The sequence below is a fragment of the Suricata suricatta genome, chromosome 9 (assembly GCF_006229205.1).
Source record: "Suricata suricatta isolate VVHF042 chromosome 9, meerkat_22Aug2017_6uvM2_HiC, whole genome shotgun sequence".
Taxonomy (NCBI): Eukaryota; Metazoa; Chordata; class Mammalia; order Carnivora; family Herpestidae; genus Suricata; species Suricata suricatta.
The window spans coordinates 16,717,523-16,735,262 of record NC_043708.1 but is presented as its reverse complement, the minus strand read 5'-3'; the positions used below and the strand labels follow the sequence as shown (position 1 = coordinate 16,735,262).

General features: G+C 39.3%; 1 protein-coding gene across 1 annotated transcript in view; it reads left to right on the top strand.

Moving 5' to 3' along the window:
- Positions 1-13,510, top strand: part of FLRT2 (fibronectin leucine rich transmembrane protein 2) — a 98,869-nt gene extending 85,359 nt beyond the window's left edge. The window contains exon 2 of the mRNA XM_029952464.1: positions 6,717-13,510. Within this exon, the coding sequence (XP_029808324.1) occupies positions 7,096-9,078 (1,983 nt within the window). The 5' untranslated portion in view covers positions 6,717-7,095 and the 3' untranslated portion in view covers positions 9,079-13,510. The remainder of the gene's footprint in view (positions 1-6,716) is intronic.
- The last annotated feature ends 4,230 nt before the right edge of the window (positions 13,511-17,740 follow it).

Genomic DNA, 17,740 nt, shown 5'->3' with positions numbered 1-17,740 from the left:
ACCCCTGTTGTTGTTTTTTTAAGACTAAAAGTGGGAATAACCAATGTATAATTGAGTGTGTGTTTTCTACGTGTTAGATAACACTTGCAATGATTTACAGCTCTTCAACAAGTATGAGAGAGTAAAACTGCCATTTTCTCCATCTGACAAATGAGTTGACTGGGACCAGGGAGGTGAAGGGATGTGCCTGAGTTAGCACAGCTGACAAGTAAGAAAGCTATCCAGGTCACCGATCCCCAGAGCCCAGCACAGTGTCTTGAGTGCCTACGTGGCACTCTTAGTTGCTCTATATTCATTATCTCTAGTCTGCCCAACAACTTGGTGACCATGGCTTAATATCCTCTCTTAAGATGAATAGAGTGAGATTGAGAGAGTTCAAATCAGATGTCCGTCATCTGCTTTTGAAGAGTGGCCTAGCTGAGGTCAAAGCCCCAGCTTTGACTTACCCCAAACCCTTTGTTCTTGCCATGCCACCATACCTACAACTCCACCTCTTACTAGTCAGTTTGATCTGAAAAAAGAGAAAAATCAGCAACCTCCATGCCTTGAAAACAATTCCCAGTAGGTGTATCTGGGTGGTTGGACTCTAAAGTAAATGATCATCAGATCCACCTGGGGCATTTTGATAAAACGCACATGCACAGCCTTCTTCGAAGACCAATCAAACCCCAAATCTGCAGGGTGGTACCTAGAAACCCTATTTTTTCATCATCTTCCCACAGTGATTTTGATGGGAAAATCTGGATCAAATGGTCCATCTCTTATGGACCATACTTCTATCTTTTCTTTAATCCTATTGGTACTGTGTCAATAAAATTCTTCTCCATTAGTGTCTGTCTACTACTAAATTTAAACACCCTGAAGGCCAGTCTTGCATCCAGACATGCAGATTTTAATGGACCCAAGAAATGGTCAATGGGAGCTCCCTAGTGGCTGAGGATCAGAGAGTGGCAGTAATGAATTTGCCCTCAAAGTTTATGCATTTTGAGTTTTTAGCAGTGGTTGCATTTTCTAAACCTATTATTTGAACCAACTGCATTGGAAATCATGTGGGGACGACTCTTCATATATGTTAGAGAGTTTTATGCTTGTGGGAGAATAGCTCTTTTGGGGAGGGAGGGGTCCAACTTGAATGTTTTCAGTCCTAGACTGACTGGAGCCAGGAAATTGTCCACTGTTTATATAAAGTGTTTCCTTTCTTTCCTTCCTTCTCTCTTCTCCTCTGTCTCTCCCTCTTCCCTTCCTTCTTTCTGTTGTAGCAAAAAAAATTTTTTTGTCTATTAAGAAACTTCAAGGAGCTTGGTTAAGGATCAGTAAAGGAGATGGAAAAATGGTTTCAAGTAGGAGGTGGCTATTGTCTGATTTTCCCCCAAATTCCTCTGTTAATCCCCGCCTCTTGTCTGGCTAACTATAGAACTCTCCTGACTGTTGTAAGAGCAGTATTTATAACCTATCTTCAGGAATGTGGAAATGTGCACAAGATCTATAAATTGCTTCAGTGTTTCCAGGTTGTAACAGAGACATTTGTAGGCCTATTGATTCTGCACCTGTGTGTCTGATTTCACACAAATTGCCTAACTCCAGAAGTACTAAGTCCCAGGTACCCCGGGAAACTTTGTAGAGACTCCCTGCTCAGGTTAGCTTTCTCATTCATACCCGTTCATTTACTGCACTGCCTTGTCACAATCCAGCCGATGCTGAGACCATTAAGATTTTATTAGGTTTGTGCCGATGTCACTATATTATGCAATCGGCAGTGCCTATTGACAATTCTTATTTTCTGTACTATGATTTTTATAGTCTGAATTTATTAAGCACTCCTGGAATACAGGCTCCCGGAATTAATTAAAAAAAATCTTAGGCAGCACTGGGAGAGTAACACTTTGCTGAAAGCTTTAACATGCTTTATGTGCTTTGAGTCTCAGTTCCTATGGAAAGAGTTGAATTAAAGTAAAGTAGCCTAGAATAGAGGCTGCTCTTACTGTCGGCTTTAACAGACTGGCAGGGCCAGGTTCATCGTGTCTCCAAAGAGCATTTGTTGCGTGTTGATTTACATTCAGTCTTTTGAAACTGTGTTTTCTACTTTCATTGAAAATTCTTGTTTTTCCTTAGCACCTTCCATTAAACCATTCTTCGTAATCGCTAGTTTCCTGGGAAGGAAGCATATTCAGTACAGTATTCAAATAAATGGGAAAGGGCAAAAAAGTTGCTCTCAATATTTGAAACTCCTCTTGTAAAGCAAAATATTTTATTCTTTATATTTAGAGACTTACAAATGGAAATGGCTAATGACCTGGAAACATGAATTTGTTGATTATCTTCTGGAAACTGGACAACCTCAGGGAGAGGCAGGCAGAGTTGGGGGAACCTACCCTGCTGTCCGTGTTTGATTATTGCTTCTCTCAGCTGGGCTGAGTTTCACCTCTTGATTCACCTTACAACCAGCTTGGTTCCTTGTGTAGCACTTCTTAAATCTCTTCCCTTTCTCGTTCCTTCTTATCCTTCAGATCGTCACGTAGACAGTCTTTGTCCTGCAGCATTTTTCCGGACACCCCATGGACTAGGTTAGAACTTTTTACACAGTACCATAATTTCGTGATATCCTAAGTTTAGAACTCTTTATACGGTACCGTAATTCCCTGCTTATTCATTTCACCCCCCACCCCCCCATGACTTACTCAAGCTCACAAAGCCCAACCCATATCCCTTCCGCCTAAGACTGTATCCTCATTCTAATGCCCATAAACATTGACTGAATAAATGAATGAAAAACATGTTGCATTTTCATGGTTTTTTTTTAATTTTTTAATGTTTTTACTTATTTTTGAGAGAGAAAGAGACAGTGTGGAGAGCAGAGGGTCAGAGAGAGAGGGAAACACAGAATCCAAAGACAGTCTCCAGGCTCTGAGCTAGCCATCAGCACAGAACCCGATAGGCCTGTGGGGAGGACTTCTGTGATAGCTGTTCATCCAAGACCCGGCCAGTGCCTGAGCACCCAAAAATGTGAGATCATGACCTGAGCCGAAGTCAGACGCTTAACCGACTGAGCCACCCAGGCACCCCTTTCATCTTTTTTTAATTGTCCATGTCAAGAATCATTTTTAGGTTCTGTTTATTAGAAACTTATGTCTGATTTCTTCTATAACATTAGAATAATAATGCTAACCTTCTAAGCTACTTGTAAAATAGTGTAGATCAGTGATTCTCAACTGGCGGTGATTTTGTCATCCCAGGAAATATATATATGACAAGGCCTGAAGACATTTTTGGAGGTTCCTGGAAGCCCCACCACAGAATCATCTGGCCCAAAATATCAATAGCGCTGAGGTTGGGAAACCCTTGAGTATATGGAAATACATAGAAGTTGTAGGTTCGAGGTGATATTTTTTGCTCTACACATCAGAGTTCATCTCTTTGGACAACATAAATATGAATAATTACACAGAATGATAGTTTATATTTATTATGTTCTTGTAGGTATCAGGCAACATAAAAGCTTTTCTCAAATACTAGCCTCTTTAATTCTCCCAAGAATACTATGAGTTAGGAACTATTATCATTCTCATTTTTCAGGTGAGGAAAGGAAGGTATAAAAGGCTAAGATCCTGCAGCTTCTCTCTGTCAGGGATGGGATGAGAAACCAGGGGCTATGCTTTTGACTATTATATTGTACTGTCTTCTCTAGGAATGCAGTCTCCAGCTTAAGGTCTAAAAGGATTTCTGCCCTCTGTATTCAGTAGGAATTCACACTGAAACCATGGAGGGAATTTTAGCCTCCTTAAATGAAAAAAAATGTCATTATTGCCTCCATGTTTGTAATTTTACACTTGCACTAATTTGAACAAAGATACAGTACATTTGCTGACATAATATAGGCTGTCGTTGATCCAAGGATTACAACAAATCTATTTGATGTAATTTTGTGGGATTCCCAAAAAGCTCAAAGAAAACCCTGAGAGTTTGTTTTCATTCAGAATTGAACTTGTCATAGCTGATCAACACATTGTGATCTCGATGGGACTTCTCTCCTGTTAAGGTGGATCAACAGTGACAGTTTGCCCTATGTAATCCTATTAGGAGATTTCTTCAGGGCCACATCCTCTTCTTACATAATTATAAAAGAACCACTAGTAAGTAGAGTTCAACGGCAAGAGAGCAAAATCTGGGGCAAAGGATTGGCTGATGGGGCTTTTACCCTTCTTACAGAAGACACAGTTCAGGCAAGTGGAAAATGTACAATTTGAAAGCATAATTCTGAGTACTTTGTTATGCTCCCAGTGATTATTGCCTTTGAGGCTGTTAGCGGATGAACTTTCCAAGTAAATTCTGTCATCCTCAAGTATTGGCTGTTTCCATGGCCTTAAAACTTGGCTTGCAAACACAGTTAAGAAACATCTATTCATTTTATTTAGGAACTTAGAACCCCGGGGTAGTTGTTGTTCTCTCTTAGGAAATTCTGTTTATTGTGTGCTACTATCACATGTGGAAGATGCCTGCGGAATACTAAAAAAGTGTGTTAAGTCCTCTCCTTTTGGTCTCACTTTCCTACCTCCTGTGAAGAGTAAATAATAATAGCACCCAGCAAATGTTTGTTCGTACATAAATCATGCTTTATAAAAGTGGGCTCCCCTGATTACAAGTGACTTTGTAAGCTCCTTCCTACTGGGCATCAGTGCTTGTCATTCAGACATACATTTTCAAAGGTCTCTTGAGGCCAAGTACACACACTAAACAGCCCTTGCATTACTCCACTGGCAGAGTGTCATTTATATATAAGATGTAATTGGAAACCATCTCCTAGGGACAAAAGTGATTAGCATGCCTTATGTTTTTCCTCTTCTTAAAGAGTCATTTGACATGTTCTTCCATTTATTTTATAGTTAATAAGCTAAACTATTTGAATAGTTAAAAGTCACCATGTTTAGGGCAATGCCTCTCACATTTTAACGTGCACACACTAGGTTCTTGCCAACATGCAGATTCTGCCTTTCCCACACTTTCCCAGCTCAAGTTCATGCTCCTGGGCCAGGATTACACTTGAGTTGCTAGCAATTAGGGGACATCAAGGTGGTTTAAAATTTTGAAATCTGAGCTAAGGATGACATCAGGCTAACACCGTTAAACTAATTTTCCCTATACTATGCTTAGTTATAAATTTTTCTTTAAGCATATAGTAAGATTTTTTTTTTTCCTGGGGAGGGATGGCTCCTGTCTAGTGGAAAACATATTTATTTGTATGTTTTAACAAATTAAATAATGTTTGATTTTTAATAAAGTATCATGTCTCAATCCTTTTTTGCCTAGAAAAATACACCCTACCCCTCCCTTTCCCTTTTTAAGGTTTTTGAACAGTAAAACAGGAATTTTACTGTTTCAGGTAATCAGAGGCATTTTTTAGGTGGTTCACAATTTTTCAGCTGTAGAACAAATTTATAATATCCTTGACACTTAAACAGCATTTACAATGTTTTTTTTATTCTTTTCTAATTATGTTTCTAAAGATAGCTAAGGGAATAATTTCAAATAGTTCCTCTGTGCATCTAGATAGAAGTTGTTTCAATTTCTGTCTGTTGGTGAGAATTAAGAAACTCATAGCTTGCCATGTCCTGACATGTTGGCTTATTTTGTAAGGAAATAAAATCTGGGACCTTTCAATTATCTGCTTTACGTCTCTGATCTAAAGACAGATGAGACACGTTGTAGAGCAAGAAGGCATGATTACTATCTGTTTATTACCTTGTCTTCCCCAACTGGGTCTTCTACCATTTCAATGTCTTTCTTTAAAAGCAGGTAAAAGGGTGCCTGGGTGGCTCAGGTGGTTAAGCATCTAACTCTTGATCTCAGGTCTTGATCTCAGAGTGATGAGTTCAAGCCCAGCACTGCTTTCCACTCTGGGCAAGGAGCCTACTTAAAAAAAAAAAAGTAGAAAAAAAACAGAAGTAGAAAAAAAAAAAACACAGATGGGAGGAAGGTGGTAGTGTTGAAAAATACCTTATCCCTAATTACGAATGTGTCAACTCTTAAATCGATCTGGAGGTCCCAAAAGAGAGAGTAAGTAGAAATGTATCAGGGACTAGGAGTTGAGTCCTTCTCCTTGATAACTAGAGGGTAGGCTATTTTGGAGGAAGACAAAGATGAGGAGAAGTGAAAAGTGGTGAAGAAAAAAATCTCTCTGCCTTTACAAGTTCTGTGCTATTGCTTATTTTCTTCTTCACAGTGTTAGATCAAAAGGACGCATCTTTTTAAATAATTGCAGCACTGCCTACTTTGCATTTAGAAAGGGGTTCACATTTTTTCCCTCAGATTTTGTTAGTTAGTCATTTATTTCATCTTAAAAGAATATGAGACCATTTGGATTTGTAGGTAATCATCCATATTGGTTCAGTGGATTCCACAGTGTACCCATTGTGCCTTTCTATTTGGATATTCAAAAAGATATTTAAGAGAAGGTGCTGACTGGGTTGTAAAATTCACAGTATGATCACTGATGGCGAGGGCTAACAGTACGGTTTTCTTTTGAAGATAAGATAATTAAATCATGTTCCCTTCTTGAATACCTTTTCTACTAAATTATTCCTGCATAAAACACCATTTAATGCCAACTCCGTACCTTTGGTCATTTAGTCCCAATCATATTGCTCTTAAAAGGTGTATAGTGATCAGAACTTCATCTGATTCTTAACTGACTTTTTTTTCTCTTTTCTTTTCTTTAACAGATCGCAGATTGAGCTTAACCAAGAAGCTCATAGTCTGATCAACACTGACCTGACCTACAACATCAGAAGGGAGTCCTGCCTGCCCAGTTGGGCCTCTGTTGACCACAGATAACTTGGCTTCACTCATTGTCTGTGTGGAAAATTCTCCTTATTGAATTTTTTTTTCACATGGAGGACATTAAAAAAGAGGGCAACACAGGCTGATAAGACCCAAGACCACAGGAGGATTCTTTTTTTGCAGGCCTTTGGGATTTTTTCCTCTAGGTGGAGGTCTGGACTTTAACAGAACACCTACCAGTCATTTTGATTTTGTTATACATATATATATTTTTTTCTTTTTACTTTTCACTACCTTGTATTTTGTTTCTGTACTTCAGAAATGGGCCTACAGACCACAAAGTGGCCCAGTCATGGGGCTTTTTTCCTGAAATCTTGGCTTCTCATTTCCCTGGGGCTCTATTCACAAGTGTCAAAAATCTTGGCGTGCCCTAGCGTGTGCCGCTGTGACAGGAACTTTGTCTACTGTAATGAGCGAAGCTTGACCTCAGTGCCTCTTGGGATCCCGGAGGGCGTAACCGTACTCTACCTCCACAACAACCAAATTAATAATGCTGGATTTCCCGCAGAACTGCACAACGTACGGTCGGTGCACACGGTCTACCTTTATGGCAACCAACTGGATGAATTCCCCATGAACCTTCCCAAGAACGTCAGAGTTCTCCATTTACAGGAAAACAACATTCAGACCATTTCGCGGGCTGCTCTTGCCCAGCTCTTGAAGCTCGAAGAGCTTCACTTGGATGACAACTCAATATCCACAGTGGGGGTGGAAGATGGGGCCTTCCGGGAGGCTATCAGCCTCAAACTGTTGTTTCTATCCAAGAATCACCTGAGCAGTGTGCCTGTTGGGCTTCCTGTGGATTTGCAAGAGCTGAGAGTGGATGAAAATAGAATTGCTGTCATATCCGACATGGCCTTTCAGAACCTCACGAGCTTAGAGCGTCTGATCGTGGACGGGAACCTCCTGACCAACAAGGGCATTGCCGAGGGCACCTTCAGCCATCTCATCAAGCTCAAGGAATTTTCCATTGTTCGGAATTCACTCTCCCGCCCCCCTCCTGATCTCCCAGGCGCACATCTGATCAGGCTCTACCTGCAGGACAACCAGATCAACCACATCCCTTTGACAGCCTTCTCAAATCTGCGCAAGCTGGAGCGGCTGGATATATCCAACAATCAACTGCGCATGTTGACTCAAGGGGTCTTTGATAATCTCTCCAACCTGAAGCAGCTCACTGCTCGGAATAACCCCTGGTTTTGTGACTGCGGTATTAAATGGGTCACGGAATGGCTCAAATACATTCCTTCATCTCTCAACGTGCGAGGTTTCATGTGCCAAGGGCCTGAGCAAGTCCGGGGGATGGCTGTCAGGGAGTTGAATATGAATCTTTTGTCATGCCCCACCACAACTCCTGGGCTGCCAGTCTTGACCCCAGCACCAAGTACGGCCTCGCCAACAACCCAGCCTCCCACACTCTCTGCCCCAACCCCTAGCAGAAGCTACGTGCCTCTGACTCCCACCACAGCCAAACTTCCCACGGTCCCCGACTGGGATGGCAGAGAAAGAGTGACCCCGCCGATCTCTGAACGGATCCAACTCTCTATCCATTTTGTGAATGACACGTCCATCCAAGTCAGCTGGCTCTCTCTCTTTACTGTGATGGCGTACAAACTCACATGGGTGAAAATGGGCCACAGTTTAGTAGGGGGCATTGTTCAGGAACGCATAGTCAGCGGGGAGAAACAGCACTTGAGCCTGGTTAATTTAGAGCCCAGATCCACCTACCGGATTTGTTTAGTGCCACTGGATGCTTTTAACTACCGAGCTGTAGAAGACACCATTTGTTCGGAGGCTACCACCCACGCCTCCTATTTGAACAATGGCAGCAACACGGCTTCCAGCCACGAGCAGACGACTTCCCGCAGCATGGGCTCCCCTTTTCTGCTGGCGGGCCTGATCGGGGGCGCGGTGATATTTGTGCTCGTGGTCTTGCTCAGTGTCTTTTGCTGGCACATGCACAAAAAGGGGCGCTACACCTCCCAGAAGTGGAAATACAACCGAGGGCGGCGGAAAGACGACTATTGTGAGGCAGGCACCAAGAAAGACAATTCCATCCTGGAGATGACAGAGACCAGCTTTCAGATCGTCTCCTTAAATAACGATCAGCTCCTTAAAGGAGATTTCAGACTGCAGCCCATTTATACCCCAAACGGGGGCATTAATTACACAGACTGCCATATCCCCAACAACATGCGATACTGCAACAGCAGTGTGCCAGACCTGGAGCACTGCCACACGTGACAGCCAGAGGTCCAGTGTTCTGAAGGCGGGCAGTAAGACTCTGGAAAACACACACGTGTGTGCACCGAAAGACACACAAATTACATTTGATAAATGTTACCCAGATGCATTTGTGCATTTGAATACTCTGTAATTTATACGGTGTACTATATAATGGGATTTAAAAAAAAGTGCTATCTTTTCTATTTCAAGTTAATGACAAACAGTTTTGTAACTCTTTGCTTTTTAAATCTTAAAAAAAAATAGTTGCTGAAGTACTGTACAGGGTTGTACAATGAGAACCCAATGCCAAGGCAAAAGAAGGAGTGATTCTTCCTCATGATGCACATTAACCATTTTACTGTTGAAGCTGTCAGAACAAATTCCTTTCTTATGGTTGGTGGTCAGATGACAGGGCCGATGAAACTGGACTCATCAGGGCAGGCTAAATAATGTGCGTAAAACAAGGTATGGCCCAGATATCTTTATGCTCTTTCTATACTTCCTGGTATGGAAAAAAGTTAAATATTTCAAAATAGAAGGAAAGAAGTGGTTACCCTGATTTGATCCAAAACAGGAAATATAGAAAGCATCACGAGGAAGCCAATTCCAGTAGGATAAGTTAACCAAACCCGGCAGAATCCAGAAAATGACACGAGTTTTGAAAAGCACTTCCAACCCGGGGGTTGGCTTTCTGAATGGGAGCTTAAAAATCACCCCTCATGCTTCCCTGACCCTGTGTGATAACAGATACTTGATTCTGATTCCGGTCATCTTCAGGGACAGATAGGTTGGTCCAGCAAGAAAACTCCCTTTGAAAGTGTTACTATTCAAATTATATGTCAGGTTGAATCACATTCAACAGAGATATATTCTAGAATACTTTTTTAGAAGAGGCTAATAAAATAACGGGAAGAATTATATTGAATGGAATTATTTTTGATAATGAGAATTATTTGGGTAGATTTGCTCCAGCTATGTCAACATGATATTTAGGCCAACAAGAGATCAGTGTTTGGAATATACTAAACATGTTAATTTAAAAACTATTGATATCGTTTAGACAAAAACAAGTGATCAGTGGTTCTGCTATACTTTGTCAAATGACTTTGTTAGTATCATGTTGAAATAGCTTGAATTAATATCTTTATCCCCTTGCAAATTTGTCTTCCAATCACATAACCTATATTTTCATAACTAGCCGTTTATGCTAGATTTGTTTTTTCCCCATTCTGCTTAAAATTTGAAAGAAAAAAATAGATGCCAGTCTTGGTTGCACAAAATATCCATATATACTTATATACTTTAAAATGTATACTAATTTTCACTGCTAATAATTCTATAAGGACATATCAAAGCAGGCTGAACTGATGTATTTTTTTTAAAGCAATACAGAGTTTCCACCTTAGACCGGCATTGATCCTATTCCATTTTTGAAATTTCATTTATTCCTTTTCAGTCTTGGATGTCCCTCTTCTTTGGGACTTGTAGAGGGATGATAATCTTACATTAATAGGATAACATGAAAAATGAATAAGTCATAGGGCACAGTCTTGTTCCCCTAATCTTGGCAGAGTGGGGCAGACAGCAGAGGGCATAGAGAAGAGAGGGATGTCTGTGCTTAATTCTAGATATTTTTCGAAACAATGCCCATTTTCACAAAGTATGTATAATTCACTCCTTTTCATCCCTTAGATGTAGAAGGGCTATTCGATCACATACATTATCTAAAAATATATATATCCTTGGGAAATTCCTTTTAAGATCAAATTCTGCCCCGTGTTGTGTACTTCCTTTACCACTGGCCATTTTTAGGGACCTGTGAAATTGATGTCACACTCATTTTGGCTTTCTCTCTCACTCTTTCTCTGTCTCTCACTTTTAACACAATAGAACTGTGATGTGTCTTCTTTGTAAGAGTTTAGGTATAAAACGCTATGCAAGTTTTTCTTTATAGTAAAAGCTTTATTTTCTTTAATAACGTACCCCCAACTTATATGTTTTAATCTCCCTTGTCCCTCAGAATAAACAGAAAATATAACTGAAGTTATAATGTTGTAGAGGCAAGAATTGAAACGGCAGTCACTTGAACTGAAATTAGCTATGAATTAATTTGAATTAATTCTGAAGTGACTTAGGTTTCCATATGAGTTTATTTGTTAGCAAATTCTGGCTGTTGCTCTTTTGAAGCTAATTCCACACAGCAAAGGGACAAGACAGTCTGTGAAGGTGATCAGTGTAACAGTAAGCCATCGACCATTCAGGACAATGCCGTGGGGTTTTCTGTATTTAACTGGATAATTCCCTTCCACTGTTGTCTTCTCCTTGGCTGTGTAGATAAAACTATGTGTTCAAATGATGGTACTTTGACTTTTGAGGGTTTTTTTTTCCTCTTTGATCCACAAAATAATCACTCTCATTTATTTATATTGTATGTATAACCCCCAGCTCGATATTTGGCTGCTGCAATGTTTTTGTTTCGGGCCAAGACCAATGTTGGAAAGGTTTCTGTGATGTCTTCTGGGATTCTCAGAATGATTTGGGGCTTGAGTGGCAGAATGAAGATGTAGCCCTGTGAAATGGCCCCTCTTCTAGAAGTTGTTCCTGAAGAGGTAGAACCTAGTGACAGTCTTCACTTTGATCACAGTATGACAGAGACTGGGAAAATTAAGATCCATGTCTCTTCTGTCATTTCATACCTGGGGCACTCACTTACACCAGGACAGAGAGCCCATCATGGAATTTGCAATGCTTATGTGTCTTTGGAAAACTGCTGAATAACCAGCCAGCGGTCTTGGCTTAGGCTTTGATTAACATCTTGGGTCGCGGGAAATGTGTTTTGCTGATACATCTACTCTATAATTGAGCCTCTCTTGTGGCCGTTGTTATGTATTTTGAGATTAGTCAAGAGTCACAGTTGAAGGTGCAGGCCAAGCCATGAACAAAGACATACCTACTGGCTTACAGAGTTCGATGCTGTTTGACCAAAAAGGCTGATTTCAGATAACACACTTTCAGAGGTAGGCAGCTCTCCCTGTGCAGAGGAAAATTCTAAAAGTAAAAGGTGTAGCCATGATCACAGAGATATTATTGATTGTTATTCATTCACAGGGCTGTCCTTAATATGAACTTGTTGGGGGAAATGTGTTTGGACAGGGAGAGACCCTGTGCTTCCCTCAAAACCGGCAGAGGCATTAGAAGTTCATCACAGTAGATGGCCATAGCAGTGACAAAAAGTGTGTTTTCCTGCCCAGTTTCCTTGTAAGAGAAGTGGAAAACATTCTACCCCATGAGAAATCATGCAATTTCTAATTATCTGGATGTTTGTTGAAAATGTATAAGATATGTTCCCCCAGGTTAAAAAACAAAACCAAAAACCGTAGTGTGACCAGTCTGGCAAAAAGTATTAATGAAGGCGCTGATTTTAAGGTTCCATTTCCTACCAGTGCAGATCATGATGGTCTTAGTCACTTCCGAAGATCATAACTTACTTCCCCACTGTGGAGAACCATCTCTTCAGGTAGCGAACAGAACACCCAGTCCAAGCAAAAGTTATGAGGAAGAGATGCTGAGGCAGATCAGCGAACCCAGTGAACCTTTTGACAGTGAACTGGCTAATTTCCATTGACTTATTTGTTTGTAGCATTTTCCTCTAACCTACAACAAGGAGACAATGAGTTTTACATCAGAACATGAGCCATTTTGCCCATGATTCCAGCTTCATGGGAACCCAAAGCTGTTTCTTTGTGCTGCAAAGGGACATACAAATAGAAAACAAACAAACAAAACTCTCCTAATTCTTGCTCCTGTCAAAACTGGCCTGATACTCTTTTTTTTTTTGAAAGAAAAAATACTGATGAAGAAATCTATGGCTTACATCCTTCTCTGATTTCTTCAGCAAGGTCAAAAGACAATTGACCATTGGGGGAAAAAGTTTTGTAGATGTATGATACTGTTGTTACAACAAACAAATCAGCTTCTTTTGCTATAGTTTTCATTTCTCTTCTTCTAGAGGCACATCCACCAGAAGAGCACAAAGCAAGGCCATCACAACAGGCATTTTTAAACTAGTATGCAACACACATGTGCATACACACAGACACACAGACACACACACACACGGAGGCATTATAAAGATGTCCATGGGATATAAGATTTATAACTTTTTGAGGCAAGGTGAAGGCTTCGCCACTGTCTGTCCCTCATAAAACCAGTATATATTCACTGAAAGTTAATCCCGATGGTTTGTTATTGTTTGAACCACATGTTGATTTGCTTCTGGTTTATGTTTAGTGTGTTCTCATGACAAGGGACTACAAGGGGCTGGAAAATTCTGCATTACACATCCTCTGAGACCTACCATGTCACACACTTTGTTAACTACAAACTTCACTCTACACTATACAGTACCTTGTTGATATATTCAGTAAAGGCTTATTTTAAAAGAAAACCACATTGTGTTTATCTGAGTAAGTTCATTGGATTACAGCCAACACTTGCATTGTTAATGTGAAAGAGAGAGTGGGCGGCTTCTTGCTGATGTGTGAGGGTGGCAGGCATGAAGGAGGTGACCGGAGTTTTCCTTTACTCTTACCTTGAAGACAACTTCTGTTTAAAGCCATTGGACCTGTTTTTGTGTGACAGGTTTGTATGAAATCATCATGTTCTTTTCTGCTTCCAGACTAAATTGTGTGTTCCTCTGCATAACTTTTCAGTATACACACATACCTCACAAATATTATTTTATATTTGTGAAATCTGTGTTGCTTACGTTAGAGATAAATACCAATATAGTTGAATCGGAAGGGTTTCCCCCCCTATTTTATAACACTCGCTATTGGTTTTAAATGTCAGTTTTTCTTAAGAATTCTCGTGGTACATTTCTACTTCAGATTTTTTTGTAGTTCATCCATCCATACTTCTAATGAACACTCGTGAAAATGTTATCTATTCACCTGCTCCAGTTCAATTCAGGTTAATCTCACGATTTTGCCAGACCCTCTTCCTCTAACTCTTTAATAATGTATTTGACAGAGATTAAATCAGGAAATAAAATCACGACACTCCAGTTAACTAGTATTAATTATTTGTGGAATCTCTGTTGGAAAATTAGATATGAAAGATAGTGGTAACTGGTGATTTATATTGCACTTGGGAGATTTTATGTCAAGTAATGTCCATGCTATTCTCAGTTACTTTTACCATGAATTACAGACCTCACTCTGAGAAGATGAGACCCTTAGTCAAGGAATAAAATTGTTAAAAAAAAAAGTTAATTAAAAGTCAGCATTTGGCTGACTTCAGAAGTTTTGTAGAAGAAGAAAATACAGTTGTAAGCAAGTCAAGCAAATCTTTTACTTTCTAAAGAACTCTGTTCATCCAAAGCATTTACTTTATACAGAATACTATGTTAGGTTCTTTTAGGGATTCAGAGAAAAATATGTTAAGAAGTTCACAGATTGCACAATAAGCATGTTTTCTAACATGTTCTGGAGTCTCAGAGACCATGTACTAACTTTACACTCTCTCAACCTCAACAGAGTATCTAAGGTGACAAAAGAAATATATGTAATTCTTGATAAATTCAGTGATATATTTGTTGTATATATTAGATGATCTTGGTATTTAGTAGATGACACAAAGTGATAGTGCATTGATAAAATTAGAATTGAATTTGAATTAAATTTTTAAACATATTCTAAGTAACTGAATATTTAGGAATTATGTTTGGTAATTAGACGTGCTACTTGAAATTTTCTTTGGGTACCAGAATATAAATCAGTCTAAAAATAATAATGGCATCTGACAATTCTTGAGCACCTACATAATGCCATATTTAGAATGTTTTGATACATTCTAAACTATACATTCTTAACTATGTAAGGTGCTTCAGCTTACATTCAGCTGAATGTAAAACTCAGCTTCCCAAGAAGTATAGTGATTTGTCCCTGATCACAAAACCTGTAAATGGCAGAGTCAGGAGTTAATCCCAAATGTGACTCTTAGACTCTTAGTATTTTCTTTGCCTCTTAATAAATTGACTAGCTTTAAGATGGACTAGCCTTCAGGACAACCTGTCAATGGTTCAAATTTGTGATGATGGAGCACAATGACAATGTCATTCAGAGGATGCATATATTAATGATTGTGGCAAATCAAGGGAGCATTCTAAAAACCTAAACAATATCAGTCTTTCACATCCCTTGGTTATCTATTCCTGTTTTTTAGAGAAATTCTGTGTTTGTTATTATTGGGTGGCTGCACATTTATCTGACTTGAAAGCTTCAGATGGAATCAAGACATGCCTACACCCACGGGGTGAGCTGAAAGAACTATTAAAAGGACTTGAGTCAGGTTATTTTTAGTAATGAATTTGTTTCCTACTTGAGAAGTTGCTTGAAGTATTTTGTAGATCCTGCTGAAGATGCTCATATGTCAGACTCTATTAGAGCTTTAGCAAACTGGTTCCTGGATTTACACATTTTTTTCTCCTAGCACAAAGAGAAAATGTGTGCTTTAGAGGATATGATAGGAGCTTTGCTTTTATTAGTTCTATGAAAAGTTAAGGATCAAGCATTTGTAATGATACACTCTCAAGCACTTTTTAGCACACACACGCATACCAACTGGCGAACCCGTTTGCCCATTTTCTTGGTATGAAGTCTAAAGTAAATGAAAAATTCATTATGTCCTTAAGGAGATCCTTGTCATTTCTGTGACATAATCGACTTCCATATTGGGTCAATGTGTTCCTAATCAAATATAAAATTATGCTGGTTCAGATTCTGCTAAACTCTCTGGTTTGGGTAGGATGGACCTTTGTTTAGTTTTGTTTTCACTTAGCAACTAACCGATGACGCCTGATACGTTTTGGTCCTGAATAAGATTGTTTTCTGGGACCATAAACGTTAAATCATCAGAAGACTTTCCCGAAACTTATGGTTCTCAAAACATGGGCCAAGTTTTCCCTGTTTCTTTTCTTTCTTTGAGGGCTGGCACTCTTACATTTAAATAATTATACAACAGTTATAGTTCCAACGCTTATATGCTTTCTCAAACGCCTTTTTTCTGTTTCCTAACTCTGACGTGGTTAAGAAAGACCCTTCCCATAGTCTCTAGTCCACTTCCATCTTTCCTACACACCGTGGAACAAAGTATAATATTCTATAAATAATACCTGATAGTGGCACTATCTTGGTGTCAAAATATTCCATTACCATGATTTTAAGAGAGAATTCAAGCTCTTTGTATCACATAGATGTCATATATACTTTACTCTCTGGCATTCCTTTCCAGTGTGTCCTCCTCATTCATTATGAGCTCTAGACTAGATACATATTTGAAATGAACTAACAGTCTGTCTCTAAGAAATGTCAAGCTCCTTTATACTGCTGTAGTCTTCTTCAAGGTTTTTTATTCTCTGGCATTCACTTTCCCCGTTGCTTCGTTAACTGTTCCTTCTTCAAGATACGACTCACGTGTCCCCCACCTCTGGGAAACTTCTCAAATCACATCTGTCAACTATCCGAACTCTCTGTACACTTGGTATAACTTTAAAACACTTTTATTTATGACATCTATATGTTGTGGGTTTTCATGGGTCTGTTTCATACCTATATTTTAACCCCCCGGAGACTGAGAACATTGTCTGCCAATTTTTGTATCTCATCCAGTGATGAGTACAGCATCCAGCCCTTGGCAGGTGTCTGGTACATCCTTTTGGTTAAAAGTTGAACAGAGCACATGGGACAATGCAGTCATGTCAGGGTTCCCCAAACAGCAGCAGCTCAAATAACAGCTACTCTGTCAATCTCCTATGGCTGGATGACTTTCTTAAAAGCCTTCAAATGATCTGTGGAATTCGGAATATGCAGAATTAGACTTGCTCAAATGCTACTATACACATTTTACAAGAAACAAAGCATGCATTTTCTAAAAAATTTCTTGTTTATGCATGACTATTTATATAGAAATTTTGTTTTCATGATTATTTATTCACCACACATCTGATTTGAAAGGTTTATTATGAGTTCAGAATATGCTTATATCTACAAGGAAGGCTGAGAGAACGATTCCAATGATTTGAAGAACATCCTTTTTTATATTTTATGGACAGCCCCAATACTCAGAGTCAACTTGCAGAAAGGCATATAGAGACACACATACCTTAAAGAATTGTCTTACCAGATGTCATCGTGATGAGAAGTCCATAAAGTGTGGATGGACATAAAGTCAAAGTAAAACATTTTGACAGTTTGCTAGGCAAAATGAACTTTTCACATGTAAAAAAGCAGAAGCAGATTCATTTTTTTGTTTCCATCAACAATACCAAAATGGATAGTCAGTATTCACTTGTCATATCTTATACCTAAAATTTGGCATGTACCCTTTAGAGGTTCACATTGTATAATCCTAGCTATTTGCTTCAAGAATAAGTAGTTCTCTTCTAGAAATGATAGTCCTATAAAAAAGGATGCAGCGAAGGTGGTAGTTATTAAGAACTCAGACTCAAAACAGGCAGACCTATTTTGGAAACCTGTTTCTGCCCGTTGGCTTTGTTAATAACTTATACTTTATGGTCATCAGTTTCTTCTACCTCAAGTGGAGACCATGGAGTCTAATACATATGGAGATTGCTGGAACTGTGGGTATGTAGAGCAGTTAACAGTGTTTCAGATTCAGC